The sequence below is a fragment of the Cephus cinctus genome, unplaced genomic scaffold (genome assembly GCF_000341935.2).
Source record: "Cephus cinctus unplaced genomic scaffold, Ccin1 Ccin1_scaffold0559, whole genome shotgun sequence".
In the NCBI taxonomy this organism is placed as follows: Eukaryota; Metazoa; Arthropoda; class Insecta; order Hymenoptera; family Cephidae; genus Cephus; species Cephus cinctus.
The window spans coordinates 6007-26785 of record NW_014333213.1 but is presented as its reverse complement, the minus strand read 5'-3'; the positions used below and the strand labels follow the sequence as shown (position 1 = coordinate 26785).

Sequence of the window (20779 nt, the reverse complement as noted above, 5' to 3'; positions counted from 1 at the left end):
TCCTAGAATGTCCACACCAAATTGCAGCCCTTTGCGACTTCCGGTGGCAAAGTTACGCAACACTTGTCGACTCTGAATTTTCAAAGAAATACGTGATATTGAAAAAATTATCTGAGAAAGAAATGCAAAAATACATATCACCTTTTTTCGTCACTCAAATGAGTATGCCAATTTTCAGACCTTTGCAAGTTACGATGTGAAAGTTACAGTGTAAACCGATTTTTGATTCTGGATTTTTAAAAGATATGGAGGATACATAGGTAGTGGTATACGAGAGGTATAGGTATACAGTACATAATAGTATAGGAGAGGTATAGGAAGAGAATGGGCAAAGGTATACGAAAATTATGCGAAAGGTATACATGGAACTTATGCGTACTTATGAATTGAAAAAATGTATTAAAGAGAGGAAGTGTGTTATAAAGAATTAAACCTGAAATTTTGATTAAACGTTTATTGTACAATACTCATTTGAGTGACGAAAAAAGGTGATATGTATTTTTGCATTTCTTTCTCAGATAATTTTTTCAATATCACGTATTTCTTTGAAAATTCACAGTCGACAAGTGTTGCGTAACTTTGCCACCGGAAGTCGCAAAGCGCTGCAATTTGGTGTGGACATTCTAGGAACGAAAAAAAGGGATACGTGTTTTTGCATTTCTCTCCTAGTCCATTTTTTCAATTTGACGTACTTTTCACAAGATCCGGGGTCGACAAGTGTTGCGTAGCATTGTCACCGGAAGTCGCAAAGGGCTAAAAATTGGTATACCGATTCTTGGGACGAAAAAACAGATACGTGTCTTTGCGTTTCTCTCCTAATCTATTTTACTATTTACGTATTTTTTACAGTCTCCAAAATCGATGAGTACTCTATAACTTTGAAACCAGCAATCGCGATGTCTTGGAAATTCGATACGGCTATTCACAAGACGAAAAATTAATACTTTTATGCTTAGTTTTCAATTCATTTTAAATTTAATCCATCAGGCCCACCACCCACCCTCCCGACTCCCTCTCACTTTAATAATCTGTTTTCCTCCGGACTGCTATAAAATTCAGTGCATGACGTTTTGGACACCGTGTACCGGTTTTCGTCTGACTGAATGCATATCCCGAAACAGTTGCCGATCGCGCGTTGCACGTGTAGCTGCTGCGCCAGCCTAAGTCACGCACATGCCCATATTGGGAGTTTGTCAACGAATCTTACGACGCTCGCTCGGGCTATGAAACAATTGCTAATCGCGGAATTTGTGGGAAGCTGTTGCAAAGCAGCGATCTTTGGCATCCGCGAATGAATCCGCGGAAATCCTTCGTTCTGATTGGTCGCACTTAAATGCTTCTCATTTAAAAACTATCACGAATTTTGGCAAACAGTTTGTGGGAGGGTACTCAGGGCACCGCCAGGCTTCGCCCACTTTCCGGTCCAAAAGCAATTCTAGGACACGCTGTATATATGCATATTTATATATTAATGCTCACCTATATTTATATTTATTTCCACATTTCAATTGCGGCTCCCATTTATATTCTATAAAATCGTGAAAAATATTCCATAGTTTAACAGGGGGAGCGGCTGTCTTTATTTCTTTTACGGAAAATAATTGGTTGAAAACCATTAATTCCAATTCAGGACCCTATTCAACCATTCCATCTATCCACTCCATCGTCGCATTTCACCCACCTTATTCCCTTAACCCTTTGCATTAATCCACATTTTCCACATTCATAAGTCAAAGGAAGATTTCATTGCCATTGCCATCTAAGTGAATAAAATATTTTTATTCGAATAATGCATCACCCGAAAGTAATGCATTACTCGAAGTAATGCTTCATTTTTATGTTTTGCATTATTCATTACTGAAGTAATGGGTAATGCAAAATAACGTTAATTTTCCATTAATATAGTAATGGCTAATGTAATGCTTTCCACATTACTCATTACTTTAGTAATGTTTAATGTCACGCTGTTCCAATTAACCATTAATAACGTAATACAAAATGATATGTTTTTTCATTTTCCAGTACTAATGTAATGCTTAATGGCGTGACATTGGCGTTATTAATTAGAAGATTAATGCAATGTTTCTCTTGACCTCATTATTCATTAAATGAATAATGTTTAATGGAATTCAAGCCCCATTACTCACTACTAAAATAATTACTAATGAAATCAATAATGCATTATAAAAATAATGCATTTTTTGCAACTCTAGTCATAACCTACAATACCTCTCACCATGGCCACGCAGCAACGGCATAAGGGACAATTTGAAAGAAAAAGAAAGATTAAGTGACGTGAAAATGTTATTGAAACAAATAAAACAAGCCGCAAGTTAAAACTTGCAGTTTGCTTCGTCCGAATCGTAGGTAGTGTACGAAATCCCTAAATGAGAAAGCATTTTCATTTCTTTTTTAATTCTTTGGCTTCCTCATAGATGAATCTTCATTTACTATGATACGCAGAACAGATTGCTGGGTTGAGTTCAATGAGCTCGTTTGTGGTGTTATGGACACATACTGTTTACTCAAAAAGCTATTGCTAGAACGTAGGACTGAGAAGAAGAAATTTAATCAATCTGATCTTGCTCATGATTCTTTGGGTCCAGAGACAACAGTTAGAGCACACAATGCGCTGAATGATGTGATTATATAACAGAAGATCATCAAGGCAGCTAATATTTTTTATGAACAACTGAGGGCTGATATCAAATCAACGTCATTGTTGCATAAAGATTTATTAACACTAGTTGCAAAGAAACCACTTGACTTCCGTTTCCGGCGACGCTGTGAGAAGGTGTTACAGTGACAGTGTACATATATAAGGCAAACGGTGTGCGGTGTAAGAGACGGGCAAACAGGCAGAGAAAATATAGTGCTAGAAGAAGGAAGGAATAGGGAACAAAGAGAATAATTCAGCACAAATAGGTAGGGTAAGGAGGGTGAGCTAAAAGGGGGACAGAAAAGGAGACAGAGAGTGAGGTTAGGAGTGCAGAGGGACTGGAAAAGGCGGGAGGCAGGTAGCAAGGAAGAGGGACAGACAAGTGGAGACAGAAGGTAAGGAAGGGAACAAGTGAGGTTGTTAGGACAGATAGAAAGGTAGAGGGCAGGCGTTATGTTCAACGCCTTATAATTATTAATAATCGAATCAAATCATATTCTTATAATCATTTAATCTGTAACAAAAATTTTACAATAAACTCCTCCCCACCATCTGGCTCGAGGGCACCACTGGTCTCCAGCACGAGTATTGCGTACTGTATAGAGAATTGTGATTTATTGCGTACAGCGTTGTAGTGTTTTAGGCCTACTGTATTTAGGATAAGATCGTTTCCCTCCACCGCTTCTTCTGTATCCCCACTCCCCGTAGGGCACTGACTCGAGGACTGTTGTCGTGGACTCTCTACGAGTGTGAAAGAGTGGCGTTGCCGAGGCAACGGAAGGCAGGGATGGCATAGGCAGTGAGGAAACAGCTGAATGAGACGCCCGTGGGATGGATGCCCACCAGCCACCGCCATCGCCACAGAGGTGCAGCCCCGATGCAGTTTCATCACCCGGGTAGTAAAGAGGCTCGTGTGACAGCGGTGGAGCCCTCTTCCTCCGAAACCGTGGATGTGCCCGGGAGGAATTTTGACAGGCCTGGAGGCCGCCATGTTGACCGGCGCGCGGCAGCCAACGCCGTGTCACCCGCTCGCGAGGCCCTGGAAGGCCCGCCAGCGAAAAGGACCAATGCCCTGCCATGCCGGAACTGCCGACTAATGCCAGAGCGCGTAGCCCTCTCACCCGAGCAGATCCGCCAACCACCGAGGCCCTGGAGACCCATGGACGGAAACACCGAGGACCGGAAATCGAGAAAGAACCTTCACTTCGAGCCAGGTTGCGATAAAGAGCGTGTACGGATTTTGAGTGTTGCAAATTTATAGAGTGCGAGTGAGTGTGAGAGTGCCTTTTTGGATATTGTGCATAGCTGATCGATTGCGTGAGTACGCTTGTATGATTGCGTTTTCCTTTATTTCTCTTTTTCCCTACCCCTTTCTTTTCTATTCGCACTTTTCTATTTCGCTAGTCCCTTCAGGACGTTCGCCGTCCAGCCCACGTGGTCCGGCATTATAGCAATTTCTTTTGTATCTCCATCGGGCCTTCCGCCCCGAAGCTCAAGGCCGTGGTGTATTGCGTGCGCCCTAAGTTCTAGTATCTTAAGTCCCCTTTTTCAGAAGTCCTCCGTATCATCTTCTACCCTTTACCCATTTTCGCGTTCCCACCGAGGTATAGTAAGCAGCCATTATAGCGTTCGCTAACCTTCCTCCCTGAGATCCCCTCACCACTGTCTTTGCTAGCCTTGCCATTCCCGTCCAGTAAACAATCGGGGACCTTTCAGGGTCACTCGTCGGTGCTACACCGTTACCGTAGCTGGCGCCCAGATACTATTTAAATCCTATCCCTTAGCTGACAGCCCCCCTCTGTCCGGCCTGCCCCCCCCCCTGCCTACTAGCCCGTTTAACAATCCGTGCGATAGCGCGTGCTCCTGCGTGAGCGCCGCGTGTCATCGCTCAGCCCCGCGTGTTATTGTGTAAACTGTGCGGGTTTAGCGCGATATAATTGTCGAGTGTATTAAGATCTGCTTTCTTTGCTGTTCTGTTCTTTTCTTTGTATTGACACTTCCAGTATTAACCCTTTGCACTCGAGCGGCGCCGATTCGGTGCCCGGCCGAGTTGAAGTCGCAACTCGAGCGGCGCCGATTCGGTGCCCAGCTGATTTGAAGTCGCAACTCGAGCGGCGCTGCTACGACGCTATGGTCTTTTGTAATTCGATCTCATTATTTACGATGTGCGATAAGATACCTTTCTCGGAAGTACTTTCGTGGACTCGGCTCCGCTGTCATTGTGGCCAAATCTTACAACTTAGTTCAGTTAATCTCAGTGTAGCATTCGGTTGAAACAGTCTTCACAGCAAATCTAGCAATCTAAAAGTATTTGAGCCCTAAAAAATGGAGGAAGATCGCATCAGCTCGAGTTCGGACGAATTACTCGAGGTGGTGTCGATATCATGGTCAAGAAACCCAATGTGGTACTGAATTATATAAAATATATGGGTGGTGTTGATCTGGCGGACCAATATGCGTCAACATATTGCTTTTTGCGAAAATCGCTCAAATGGTGGCGTAAGCTTTTTTTTTGGGGCATGGAAATTTGCCTCATCAATTCGTACATTTTGTACAAACAAGAAAAGATCAAGAAAGGGGAAAAGCCGCTGAGCCATCTGCGGTATGTCAAAACACTCGTGGAACAATCGAGAGGACCGTATCGCCAGCAACGACAGCAAGCATCTACGTCACATTCGGATGAAATTCGACTTAACGGGAAGCTCCACATAATGCTAAAAGGGCCAAAAAGGGACTGCAAAGTTTGTTCTGACCGTAGCACGCCTGGAGGTAGGCGAGGAGTCACGTATTACTGCGATACGTGTCCTGAGAAACCTAGGATGCACCTAGGACACTGTTTTATAAAATATCACACCAAAACTAATTACAGAGTGTAATATGTAATAAAGTTTGTTGTTTTCAACATATAAATGAATAAACTTGTGAAATTTTATTACTTCGATACGCTTGTTTGCTTATAAATGCTTTTAAAGTACCTGTAAAAAGTATCCCTGATTTGGCCGAAACCGTCTCGAGTTGCTGGTTAGCGCAAGCGAAAAAGGCCTCGAGTGCAAAGGGTTAATTATATTCTTTTCTATTTTACCCCGTGTCCCCTTGCTTTCTGCGTTCCCCTTCCCATTTGCATTACGGTAGCTAATTTACGCGGACACTGGGCAGCTAGAACCTGACCAGCACGTCACAACACATAGAGGATGTATCGGAGGAGCTAACAATAAAAGGAGATTGTTTAATAATAGGAGATTTTAACATAGATGTCACGGTAAACTCGTTCTATAAAAAGCAATTAATATCAGGAATGTCAATCTTGGGAATGACACAGTATGTTAATAAACCAACGAGCGTAACGCAAGATAGCCGAACAACTATAGATCTCAGCTCGTATTCAGAACTCGCCCATAAAGTCACTAACAGCGCCGCTTTTAGTTCACAGGCACTAAGAAAAAATTTAAAAGCGCGCTATTAGCACTAAAAGCGATTTCTGAATTCGAGCTCTTGTATTTGCGAATACAAATGTACATATGCAGGTGGAACATGAGCCAAAGATAACAAACCATACATGGATAAAAATAGAATTAGGAAAGAGCAATACAGAGGGTAAACATAGGGAATATAAATCGAGGGATTATAATAGAATAGATGAGCACGTGTTTGGAGTAGTTTTGAAAAATTCTGTATGGCACTGGGCAGATGAGGATATAAATCAAAAAGCAAGGGCATTTGTTAATAATATTCTCGAAACGTTGGACATATTAGCATCAAAAAAGATAGTTAAGATCCCAGGCATATGGGAGGGTAAAAAGTGGTTTACAGATGAGATAAGAAGAGCAGCGAACGAAAGGGATAACGCTTACAGAGAATCAAGGTACGAGGGAACGGATAATAATCGGGAACAGTTTAAAGTAGAGAGAAATGCTGTAGCTAAATTGATAAGATAGAAGAAAAACGAATATTATGACGATATGATAGACAGAAACAAGAATGAATCTACAAAAATGAGGAAAACCTTGAAAAAACTAATTAGAGGAGAGCCAGTAGGAATGAACGAAATTGAAAATATAAATTTTGAGCTATTGGATGATAAGATGAAAGGAAATACAGCTGATAAATTTAACGCACTTTATATTAAAAGTATTAATAATATAGTAAACTAAATAGCGAAGGATATACAGGATGTTCCGAAATTACCTGACCAACGTGGTATGGCGGTGTTCAGGAGTCACCACTGATCACGAAAATTACCTTCCTTTTGTCCCGAAGGTCATAGTTTTTAAACGGGACCAGATCAAAGTTGACCAATCACAGCGAGGCGTCCAGAGAAACATAGGCACCTACGAACTCTGAATTTTCTTTCCTCGCTTTTGTTTCTCGGTGGCTTCAGGCAGAAGGACGTCAGCCGAAGACATGCCACTAACTAAAAACTGCAATGTCCTATGATAATGCCATTTGACTTACACAGATATCTCTGTGACGTGATTCCCCAGAATCGCACCACAAAATTTAAAAAATTTCGTTTTCCCGCTCACCCTAGGCTCCGCAAGACAATCCACTAGCGAAATTCCGGATAAAACATTGTTCTTAAGGTTTCCGTTTGTGAACGTCTATTATCGTCCTTTATGTCACTTCCGATTTCGTTTCATAATACTAATTGATCTTTCGCTTTTGTTGCGCTATACTCAATCTCGACTCTCGAGTCTCTCGACAACGACATAAGAGCGTGAGGACCGGACATCATCATTGAGGAATTTGAGGGCTTTGTGGCGATTACGTTTGGCTGTCAATACCGATTTCGAGAATTCTGGAGTGAAGAACAATCTTGGAGGGCTCAGCACGCCGCTCCCACCGACCAAGATGTGCCCGCCGGTTCTGTCGACCTGGATGTCGCCGGGATCCTGCTCGCGCCGAAGAAGCCCTGGAGCACCCGGGAGGGGACTCCGTCGTTCCCGTCGGCCGGCGAGAGCTGCCCTCTAGGCCTATCCGCCGCTGGTATGGCCGGCATGAGGGTTTCCTCCCTGGTCCGCCTAAGACCTGCCGATCGCCTACAAGTGCCAGTGCCTCCGTCCGGCTGACAAGCCGCCTGAGTATCCTCGACCCGCCAGGCCCAGCGAGTTTCGAGGGCCGTGCCCACAGAATCGCTGCTCCTCTCCAGTCGACCGATTCGGCCACTGCGTGTCGACGCTCGGAAGAGCTCGGCTATCCTCGTCAACGTTCGTCCCGTTCCAGTGCCGTCCCGTCTCACCTGTGCCCGCTCACCGAAGATCGTCGATCGATAATTCATTATCGTGCGAAGTGGCATAGCAAATCCACGGGTGGAAAATTTGAGAGAGAGAACCCTAGAGAGATAAAGAGAGAGCGAGAAAAAGATAAAGAATAAATACTGCCTGGAGGGCTAATTATATTGAGCTTTAGCTTTAATTTTCTATTTTGTAGTGAGATCTTTCGCTTTTCTTAATATTTTCTGATTTTTGTTATCGAAGATTATAGACACGTGCACAGCTAAACCGTCCGTTTAGCCGGAGACAAATTTTCTTTGCCGTTATCGGGCGAACGTCTTCCCGCCTATTACAGTATAAAGGACGACAGTAACATCATTTATATTCTTGAGTTTCCGATTTTGCGCTTTTCTTATGATCTGTGAGTTCTATTCTTTTTGGTAATTAACAAATATTCTGGAATCTTCGTCTAGTGTACACGTGGGAATCTGCCTGCCAGCGCTTTTGACCCTGGGTTGACCGGCTTGGTCGTTCGACAGCCAGATTCTCCCACTGTCTAATTATATTATTTTGCCGCTTATTATAAGATATCCTTTACCGTAAAATTATTATTCTTTAGATTCTGCAAAATTACTGCGATTTCCAAACCATAAGTTCTGTTAAATTGAGTGGCGAGCCCACGCGGTCTGTAATCTGAATAATCGGAGTCGTATTGTTTTTCCTATTTTCCTCTTTCGAACTGTGATAAGTTAAACTGAATTCTTTTCTTTTTATTAAACTTTCTTGGATCTTGCTGAAATGTGATTACGAATTTAATATTCCTACTTTTGTATACGATATCTTCCGTTCTTCTTTCTGTGATTTATTGCTGGTGAACCGTATCTAATTATCGTTGCCGAACATTATTGTAATTTCGTCTTTATATTCTCTGGGGAACCTTTGTGAATTTTGCGTATCGCACACGTCCTTCCGACGTCGCGCGCTAGCCGCCCTCCGAGGCGACCTTGCTGCTTGACGTTCGTCGACGTCACGCCTTCGGCCGACTTCGAAATTGTACTACCCGTTCCGAGAACATCTTACCGCTGCAACGACAATTAAATACTCGTATAACATTTTATACTTTTCTGACTATGATCTTTTTATGTGCCATATTCTGTTCTAATTTATTGTGATCTTTTCTATCTTTTGTACTGTTTTTCTGTGTTCGCGATTTTGTGCTTGTGCGAGAGAACCCGCGAATCTCATCGTTTTCTCGGGTTCCTACTGCTTTATAAATTTTGGTTGTGACTCTTTCGTATTACTGTTTACAATCGCGGTTATAATTTCGCGCGTGCGAGAATTGGAACCGCGCAATCGTTCCGCTGCCGTTCCTTGTGTTCCGATCTTTTGTCAGTGACGCGATTTCGATATTTTATTTCAAAACGAATTTGTTAGTCTATTCCGAGTAATTCGATTATTCCGACCGTACTAGTTTCCGTAGATATCGTTTTCTAGAAGTATCGAGCTCGCGTGCCCGCGTCTCACTTGCGTGCGCGCTCACGTGCACGTGCATATTCCAATAGATATACTGTGTCTATAATTTCCGAAATTCTAGTTGGTGATTCTTATTTCTTTTGCATTGTATAGATTCCGATTTTAGATACCGAGGATTGTGAATTAATTTTAAGATTTTTGTAAACCTATGCTTGGCTTTCGCTCGCACCCTCAGTAATGCCTGAGTTAATGCTTTTGTAATTTGGCTATTGAGTTTCTCTATTAGTTGCATTTTCGTTTCTGCTTAATGCAGCTTCGGTGAATCAACTAACTAATTTGGATTATCTTCTTATCGTTTTTCATATCGCTTTCCTATAAGTCCTTGGCTGGACTCCTTCCTACCTTACCTCTTGAACGCCACGACGCTTCCGACGAGCTAGCCTCTGAAGCGGCGTACCGTGGAACGTACCGTGGTCTAATTTAATACTATCTTTCGAGTTCTGGGTAACCTTTAGGTTTAGTTACGTTTTCTATTCTTCTTCTTGGCCGTGGTGCCCCTATCTGCTTTTGCGTGGCCGTAGTGCCTGGTGTTTAATTAGCCTGGTGGCATATTTAGGTTTAGTTCGCCTGGTGACATATTCAGGTTTAGTTGGCCTGGCGGCAATTGGGTACCCCGGACTACTTATCTCTCGCGATCTTTATTGTATCGATAACGAGCCTAGAGCTCGTGGTGCTCCTTTGAGGGTACCTGGCGCCCAACCACCTTTTCGAGTTTGCCGAGACCACTTACGCTTCCGATTTCCGTTTAGTAGACGACAGAAATCACGTCGCATCTGCCATTAATCTCCAGCGATTCGTGCTATATCCAGTTGAAGAATCGCAATGAAATTCTAATGCAATTAACGACATTTCATAATTTATAAAGCATATTTCTTAAGAGTTTATATTCCCTGTAAGATGTAATACAGATCTTTCGTAGTAGGTAAATCCGAAATCTGTACCTATAAGTATTACGCAACTTGGCGTGGCCGATAAAGGCGTTACACGTATTTTTCCTCTCTTAGACCCCATACTACGTCTATATCAAATACATTCTATGCTTCTCTAGCTTGATTTTACAATTAATGTTATTATTGCAAGGCTAAAGATATTTGCTATAAAGTTTCAAGAAATATTATTTACCAAGATTTATTTCCAACATAAAGAATACAATAAGATATTTTATTATCAATGGGTACAGCGTATTATGAATGCGCCGATGGAATACCCATTTCTTGAAGGAGTGTTCAAGAGAAGAAGAGTACTGGGAATATGATGGCAGCGTACGCTGGTAGTCAGGAAAAGGAATGGACGTCGATGAGGAATCTGAGAATTGAAATGATAATTCTAACATTATCACTGAATGTCTACAGTAAAAGTTGCTAGATACAGTAAAAACCGTTAGATGTAGTAAAACTATTCAGTTTTTAATTACGCATTTCAGGGCAGATTACGATCAGGTTTACGAAGGATAAATGCAGTCTACTGGATGGATATAAAACTGATCTACATTGATCTTTCGCTTACAGTGATTATGACTTGAATCGATGATCTATGAATGATCTGCAACGCTCTATTTCCCTAATGCATAAATAACATTATACTCAGATCAATTTTGATCCCAAGCTGTACGAATTATACGGAAAAGATCCTTTTCAGAGAAATTTTCGATCCATCCTGCATACCGACGTTCATCCTTCGTTATAAGAGTAGTCCCAATAAAAAAAGGATCTCATATGGATCGTGGAAAGTCATACACCAGTAATTCATGTCATATCTAACAATTTTTACCATACACTCCAGAATATGATCGCGATACTGAAATATTAGTATTAATTCAACTTTCAGTTTGAATTAATCAGAAGGAGAAATCCATGAAAATTGGCAGGAACAAGTACACAAGCATCCAGGAAAGGGAATGGATATCAGAAAGAAATTTGAAAATAGATTTGCTATTAGCTGTGAGGATCATACGGTCAGGACGATGGAGGATTATACATGCTTCACCTTGAGATAGACCAAAATTGATTCGGTCACAGCAGCAGAAATTTTAATTTTTTTTTTCCAGCTGCGAGGAGTTATTCAACTTCCACGTGTAATTCAACGGGAGATAAATTTCATATTTGCCTACTACGAAAGATCTGTATTATATCTTACAAGGACTATAAACTCTTAAGGAATATGCTTTATAAATTATGAAAAGTTGTCAATTGCATTAGAATTTTATTGCGATTCGTCAACTGGATGTAGCACGAATCGCTGGAGATCAATGGAAGAAAAGCGAGATCAGGATAATCTACGTAAGACGTCACAGAGATATCTGTGTAAGTCAAATCGCATTATCATAGAACATTGCAGTTTTCAGTTAGTGCTTGACTGTTCAACTGAGAACTTATGTTCTCAGCGAGTGAAATCCAATAGGCGTGTCTTCGGCTGACGTCATCCTGCCCGAAGCCACCGAGAAACAAAAGCGAGGGAAGAAAATTCAGAGTTCGTAGGTGCCTACGTTTCTCTTGACCCTTCGCTCTGATTGGTCAACTCTGACCTGCTCCCATTTAAAAACTATGACCTTCCAGACAAAAGGAAGGTCATTTTCGTGATCAGTAGTATCTCCCAAACACCGCCATACCCCGTTGGTCAAGTAATTTCTGAACACCCTATACAGTCTAGGTAGAAGAAAAAACTTGATGGGGGGCGGCGTAGGAAATGAAAGAATAATTAAGGAATAGAGGACCTCGAGAAAATGTTTAAAAGGCTCCCCAAGAAGAAAGGTACAGAAAAAGGAATATCAAGTGAAATACTAAAAATGGCATTCAGTGCAATAAAGCACAAATTTGTTGAGATAATTAACGAATCCCTAAGCGAGAGCTGTTGCCCCGATAGTTGGAAAACGTCCATTATACCAATACCAAAGATAGATAAAGCCATAAAAGTAAACGATTTCTGGCCAATTAATATGTTATAACAGAGCACTAATCGAGTTTTAGAAAGCAATATTCGTGTGAAATGGCAATTCAAATCGAGGTTGATGAATGGAAATTAAACGGAAGCGAAGAAAAAATAGTGGGAGTAATCTTCATTGATTTAAAACGATCATTTGAGACTGTGGACAGAAAACTGTTACTGGAAAAAGTATTGCAATATGGAATAAGGGATAAAATGTGAAAATGGTTTACATCGTACTTAAGTAACAGGACACAGCAGGTTCGGTTCAATGAGGAATTTTTAGATATTATAACAACAAAATACCACAAGGATCCGTGTTAGGGTCGCTGCTGTTCGTTATACAGGGTGTTCGTTATGAAAAGCACTATAGTAACATTGTTGCATTCCTTGTCAAATCCTAAAGAATACGTGTATTTTCATTTTTTATTTCATATATCAAAACTTCTAGATAATCAAGGTTGAAGTTGCAGTAATGCGACCAATCAGAACGTGTTTAAACGGAGCGTAGATGACGTCCAGAGCCGGCCCGCAAGGCTTGCTTACAGTAGGCCAATAACACTAAGAGTATCGTCTCTTGTATCTCACTCAATTACATGCAGATAAACAGGGACACAACGACGATACTCTTAGTGTTATTGGCCTAGTGTAAGTGTGTTATTGGCCTTGCGGGCTGGCTCGCGACGTCATCTACGCTCTGTTTAAACACGTTCTGATTGGTCGCATTACTGCAACTTCAACCTTGATTATCTAGAAGTTTTGATATATGAAATAAAAAATGAAAATACACGTATTCTTTAGGATTTGACAAGGAATGCAACAATGTTACTATAGTGCTTTTCATAACGAACACCCTGTATAACGAACAGCAGCGACCCTAACACGGATCCTTGTGGTATTTTGTTGTTATAATATCTAAAAATTCCTCATTGAACCGAACCTGCTGTGTCCTGTTACTTAAGTACGATGTAAACCATTTTCACATTTTATCCCTTATTCCATATTGCAATACTTTTTCCAGTAACAGTTTTCTGTCCACAGTCTCAAATGATCGTTTTAAATCAATGAAGATTACTCCCACTATTTTTTCTTCGCTTCCGTTTAATTTCCATTCATCAACCTCGATTTGAATTGCCATTTCACACGAATATTGCTTTCTAAAACTCGATTAGTGCTCTGTTATAACATATTAATTGGCCAGAAATCGTTTACTTTTATGGCTTTATCTATCTTTGGTATTGGTATAATGGACGTTTTCCAACTATCGGGGCAACAGCTCTCGCTTAGGGATTCGTTAATTATCTCAACAAATTTGTGCTTTATTGCACTGAATGCCATTTTTAGTATTTCACTTGATATTCCTTTTTCTGTACCTTTCTTCTTGGGGAGCCTTTTAAACATTTTCTCGAGGTCCTCTATTCCTTAATTATTCTTTCATTTCCTACGCCGCCCCCCATCAAGTTTTTTCTTCTACCTAGACTGTATAGGGTGTTCAGAAATTACTTGACCAACGGGGTATGGCGGTGTTTGGGAGATACTACTGATCACGAAAATGACCTTCCTTTTGTCTGGAAGGTCATAGTTTTTAAATGGGAGCAGGTCAGAGTTGACCAATCAGAGCGAAGGGTCAAGAGAAACGTAGGCACCTACGAACTCTGAATTTTCTTCCCTCGCTTTTGTTTCTCGGTGGCTTCGGGCAGGATGACGTCAGCCGAAGACACGCCTATTGGATTTCACTCGCTGAGAACATAAGTTCTCAGTTGAACAGTCAAGCACTAACTGAAAACTGCAATGTTCTATGATAATGCGATTTGACTTACACAGATATCTCTGTGACGTCTTACGTAGATTATCCTGATCTCGCTTTTCTTCCATTGATCTCCAGCGATTCGTGCTACATCCAGTTGACGAATCGCAATAAAATTCTAATGCAATTGACAACTTTTCATAATTTATAAAGCATATTCCTTAAGAGTTTATAGTCCTTGTAAGATATAATACAGATCTTTCGTAGTAGGCAAATATGAAATTTATCTCCCGTTGAATTACACGTGGAAGTTACGCTCTGTTTAAACACGTTCTGATTGGTCGCATTACTGCAACTTCAACTTTCATTATCTCGAAATTTTGATATATGAAATAAATAATGAAAATACACGTATTCATTAGAATTTGAAAAGGAATGTAGCAATGTTACTACAGTGCGTTTCATAACGAACACCCTGTATATATAAATGATATAGTCGACATCTGTCCAGAAGATTGTGTAATGAAAATTTTTGTTGAGAATACATTAATATACGTACCTGGGCTATTTGCGATGAAGTGTAACGAAAGATGAATCTCCCGAAAAAAAAACACTTACGTGTAAAAAAACTACGCCAAGTACAGGAGTGCTTTGAATTTCTGTGACAAAGAGTATTGGAAACATATTATTGAAGCCAAGTACATAAGTCACTACATGTTTGCCTACTATATGATCTAGCACCGGCCCATCATTTTAATTGTATTTTCAAAATTTCCTATAATGTTATTGCTACTCTTTTACATTACTACTACTTCCCGTAGTTGATTATGATTTAATGGCCATTTAATAATTAATAAAACTTTAGATGATTCCTTATCCAGTACTACTTGGCGGGTCCAAATTTATATCAAGAAATGCACGGACAAGCCAAGTAGTACTCGATAAGGAATCACCCAAAGTTTTATTAATTATGAAATGGCCATTAAATCATAATCAACTAAGGGAAGCAGTAGTAATATGATTTCAATACTTTTTGTCACAGGAATTTACAGCACTCCTGTACTTAGCGTAGTTTTTTACACGTAAGTGTTTTTTTTGGGAGATATCAAAAGTTTCTGTTGTTCAACGGGATATAAAAACTCTAAGGACTGAAATCTATATTTTTGCAGATATAAAATATAAATGCATTGTGATGTCGCTAATCAGAAACATACATTGCGTTGTCGATAATGTTTAATGGCATATTAATTTAATTTGTATGTCCATTTTTTTAGAAATGCATAAAGATATATACAAATTTTAAAAGAAAATGTATTTTTGAATGCATATAAGTGTCCGTAATGGTGTCCAGCTTGTTGAAGCCATGTGGTAAACGTAAGATAGGAGAATGTGCTGGATTATTTACGTACCTCAGGCCGTGGGAACAATAGAGTAGTATATAACTATATAGACTAGAAAAAGGTCTATGGTCTATGGTTTGAGCGAAACGCCAAAGCGTCGCTCGTTGCACACTTTTCTGAATACCCTGGACTTCTACGTCCAACACCTAGATACAGGAAATTATAGAGAGAAACACCTAGATACCCTGAACTTCCAGGTTCCATACCTAGGTACAAGAAACTATGGAGAGGAACACCTGGACACCCTGGACTTCCAGGTCCCACACCTAGATACAAGAAATTACGGAGAGGAACACCTGGATATCCTGCACTTCCATGACTGACACCTAGATACAGGAAACTACGGAGAGGAACACCTGGATACCCTTGACTTCCATGTCCGACATCTAGCTACAGAAAAATACGGAGCGGAACACTCTGAACTTGCACGTCCGACATCTAGACACAGAAAACTACGGAGCGAAACACCTGGACACCCTGGACTTTCACAGAACTCAGGATTAGGTCACAACGAATAGAGAAAGCAAAAATTCATATTGATCCTAATTTACTTAAGTGTTACAAACTTAATTCGTTTTATGCTAATCATTATAATTTCTTGTCTTAATTTCTATTAGATTGCAATATACACAAAGTCGATGGTGCCAAATTCAGAACTTTTGAAAATATATATTTAGAATTTCCTCTCGAAAATTATAGACTATAATAAAATAAAATAACTTACATAGGGTTCAAAGATCAAGATGAAAGAATTGCTTTTTTACAGTAATTTAAATTAATGCAAGGTCTATCTACCTACAAATTAGATAATAAAATAATGATAGATAAAACAATGTTTTTAATTATAATAAAATTGAAAAACTAGAACATTTTCACCATTCTGTCACTGGAAATCGCTTTTAATCATAGATCTGAAATTACCCTGATACAAATTTTCGCCAGAATTTGTTTGTAAAATATTTCTTTCAGATTCTTTGAAATTCTAACAAAAATGATTTAGAATTATTACACGTATACAATAAAAATTTGTAATATTCTGTAAAAATTTGAAAATTTATGCTCAACTTCTGGAACATCTTGTCGGAATGTTCCTGTTTCCCTTACAAACATTAACATAATTTAGCAGCTATTTTTAATGAAATATGAAAACTTCTGTTAAAACTTGATCGACATAATAACGTGTAATTTGCATAATTTACTAAACTGTTATGGAATTTGAAATTTAATTATAGAAATACTTTTTTGTCTTTCTATAATAAAAAGATTATTTTTTGACATAATTTTTACTAAAACTTAAAAATTTGTTTAAAAAATGTATATTTCGCTCGGAAATTCATTTAACCTCCGTCTTGTTGCTAACATTTGTCCCTTTAATTATCTCTTTGAACTAAATTTTCTTACGTTACAGCCATGCACGCTATTCACTACGTTATCATAACAGTCGCAAAATTATAGAAATTACTTTTATTGAATTACTTTGATTACAATTTACTTTTATTTCTTTTAATTAACTTTTATATCCTTTTTTAACTACTAAATATGCCATAGCAACATTGAAATACGTAGTTTCTTTTATCAAACCATATCAACAGCCTACTATGTCCTTTTATTCCCAGATATTAAAAAATATTATTCAAAACTGTAGAGTGCTGATAATTAATAACTATTTGAAAGAAGATTAAATTCGATTCCTTTAGTTCCTTTCATTTTTTTAGTGTCAACTGCTGCCAATTTAACTTTCTGAAATACAGTTAGCTCAACGCATATTAAAATGATTAGGACTAATTATTTTATTAATTTAATAATTAATACCGTTTATTTATTCTTTCCTCAGAACCTTAAGTTCAGTACACTGCAATTTGTTATGCTTATCGTAATGACATATATTTCTTAAACAGAAGTTAAATTGTGCTATTTTTTTTTCGATTTTTCAAATAAGTCTGTGGCATCTAATATTCGACATAATTTGACAATACCTCTTAAAATTTGACCCATATTATTTCTCAGATACTTGACAATTTATTTCATTATACATATAATACTTTCCCATCTGTTTATATGAAAATCTATTGGATTAGGCAAAATCTGATAGAATTACAACACAATGTGATAATTTTCCAAAAAATATGTGTCAATTAATTTCTTACACATTTAATATTTATCAGATGATGCTACATTTTCGTTAAAATTTGTTTGTTACTTCGGACGAAATTTGATAATATTTCAGTTTTATTAAATATGACCACTTCTCACATAATGTGGAAGATAATATTTAACAGATTTTATCAAATTTTGTCTACATTTTTTAACATAATTTGCAAGACTTTAGAAATATGTGATATATTTCTGATTTAATCTGTCAACTTTTGCCAAAACATGTATTTTTAAAAAAGACAATTGTGACAGAAATTTGTCAGAATTCGACATTTTTTTCATCAATTATATTACATTCTGCCAAACATTATTATTTTCTGACAAATCATTGTCATTTGTCATATCTTCATCATTTTGAAATAATTTTGCCGAAATATGTCAAATATACTTCTACCAGGGTACTAATGTGTACAAAGGATTTTTGAATTTAATAAACATTTCACTCCATATACGGATTATTTAGTGCCAACAGCAGGACAAAAATTTAGAATTGAAAGTGAAAAAAAAGAGGTACAAAACTTTAACGTTTATATTCAGAAACTAAAATAAAATGGAATTTAAGCTGCAAACAAGCTTAAAACAAGCTGGAATTTAATATTAATTTAACTTAATTGCTGCTAGTTTATACATGATAGGAACATGCAGATACTAACGTTGACCCAACTTTAATAATTCTAAACTAATCTTGTAGTTGTTGAAAATTAATATAGATGATTGATCAAATTTCAAGAATAGATTTAGATTATTCATTATCAAAGATGAGCAGATTAATTCTATAAATAATCCATCTTGTATTAGGCAACCCTAGCATATACTACAAGGTATTATCTGATTATATACTAATTACTAATTACATATATTTGAAATTGTAAAACTTTCTCTGTAAGTGGTCGGCATTACCCAATTTTTGCTTAATCATACTTCTTAATAAGATACTTTAAATATTCTCCATTATAACTGATAACATAATAGAATAATAAATTTCTTTATCACCGGTATGACAACGTAAATTGATAAGTATTGAAATATTAATGTACTTACTTTACAAAAGGAACAACCATAAAGAAGGCGTTTGGTCCAACTCCCATTTTTACTTTAGGTGTCATATCCTTTTTATTGTTTGGTAAATCCGCTAATGCAAACCACTCCACATTTTTTATTTCTTTCCGTGTTTTTGGTTGAAATTTTGTATCCTTTTGTACACCAGATATAATATAGAGCCTTACTAGCTGATCATTTATTGTGGATTCTATATATTCATTCTTATCTATCAGGTTAGAAATGTCAAAACCAGTCTCTTCTAAAACTTCACGTACAGCACAATGAGATGGATCTTCATCTTCATTTACTTTCCCTTTTGGAAAACCCCAACTACTTTTTGCCCAGTAACTTTGCACAAGTAATACTTTTGTTAAATCTTCATTTAAAACAATTGCTCCAAATGTTGGTACATTTTGTTTGTATTCACGCCACTGTTCCAGAACAGAATCAATGTGGGCTACATGTGGTTTCAGAAAAGGTATATGTTGAAATATATGTGTAGCAAATTCTTTCATGCCACAGGACTTTAACTTCGGATTATCTTCTGTACAATAAAAGTCCAAATAAAACCAGTGCGCAAGCTCAATTTGAAAGCATATTCGTACTAAGTCCTTCCTTTCCTCTTCTGGAACATTGATGATGAATCGACTATAACAAATATTAAAATTTTATAAACACAAAAACTTATTTAATCATTGAAACATTTTTCACAAGCAGTATGGATAATCCTCCAATCAACGCGTTATTTTTCTCTCATGAGAAATATACAACAATCGGATTTGTCATATCAGAATTATCCACTGAAGAGTTTGACCCACGAGTTTAATTTCGATGGCGCGTGCCACAATCAACATGTTTACCATGTTCATACTGATAATCGTACCCCAGCCCTTACCCGCAGTTCTTATTTTTAGCCCTATTTCCATATGACGAATCTTACGCGATATTGTAGGCAAAAAGGTTAAAGTGAGTAATGTGAAATTTGTGCAGTGCAAAAATTATTAATCAAGGATTCAAACGACTAAAAGACCATAAATGAGATTAAAAACTAACTATAATATGTACAACTGAACTACGAACCAATATTCAATTAATATAAAACTAACCTGCTGAGATCATCAAGAATGTCTAATGGAATTAAATGTTCTGCCATGTTTCTTTTTTAATTGTTTTTAGATGATTAGAGTTATACGCCAAAACGAGTTTTTATATAATTCCACAATACTTTTCTGAAGGTTGTGTAACCTATGTCCGCTATTCGAGAATTCGATCCGAGATAGTTGGCCCTTTCTTCGAAGAAGCGACCGTGAAAAACGGACCTGCGTGAAGTTGGCCGGCCAACTTTTATTTTTTAAACTTTTTCTTAGTCCAATCGTTTGATAGTCGTTTGATACTGTTTGATAGTCTTGTAAAAACGTTTGATAGTCAATAGTTTTTTCAGAAAATCAAAATCAAAATCTGGTGCGAAGTTGGCCGGCACTTTTTTGTTTCTAACCGGATTTTGTTTTTCCGGAGTTCAATCGATGCAAAATCGTTTGATAGTTGCGAATTAATTAATAAAAACGTTTGATAGTCCATCGTTTGCAAGAAAAATGAGAAAAACCATATGCGTATCAAGGATCTCAATCGATACGATACAATCAATTCCTGGATCGGTGTATCCATTGACTTAGACCAGAGATAAGTAGGGAGATTGCCAATGAGCCTGTTTTTGGTGATGGCAATTTTTCTTTGGTTTCGGCGCGCCACCTTAGCGGAGGGCCCTCGAAGCAGTTCCACGTTTTTGATTGGTCGTGTATATATAGTAATACTACGCGTGATAATCTGGAGCTGTGTTTTGGCGCGTCGACGCGCCACCTGAACGAGACTCTCGAACTAGTTCCACGTTTTTGATTGGTCGAATGAATTCGTATGTTCCTCGAGATCCACGATTTTAAACCGGGTGAACACTCAAATAGGGAGACTTGTATCCAACTTTTTTTTTACAGGATATTACATAAACCGTAGTAATAAGGTAGTCAATACTCTTAATAATCATATGAAGCTCTGCAAATAATAGAGTAAGCAAATAAAACTTAAAAAAAACTCTCGAACGTGGGTAACTACACAAATA

General features: G+C 38.2%; 1 protein-coding gene across 7 annotated transcripts in view; it reads right to left on the bottom strand.

The window, feature by feature from the left end:
- The window catches only part of LOC107268424 (m7GpppN-mRNA hydrolase), a 36591-nt gene extending 16482 nt beyond the window's left edge, over positions 1–20109 (bottom strand). For 3 of the 7 annotated variants that reach the window (XM_015741180.2, XM_015741183.2, XM_025085722.1), the window contains exons 1-2: positions 19773–20105; positions 18667–19314 (exon numbers count right to left, since the gene is read on the bottom strand). In XM_015741180.2, coding sequence (XP_015596666.1) covers positions 18667–19314; positions 19773–19819 — 695 coding nt within the window. In that variant the 5' untranslated portion in view covers positions 19820–20105. Of the gene's footprint in view, positions 1–18666; positions 19315–19772 lie in introns of all 7 variants that reach the window. The other 4 variants (XM_015741181.2, XM_015741182.2, XM_025085721.1 and 1 more) reach the window with 3 other exon arrangements.
- Positions 20110–20779: the final 670 nt, after the last annotated feature.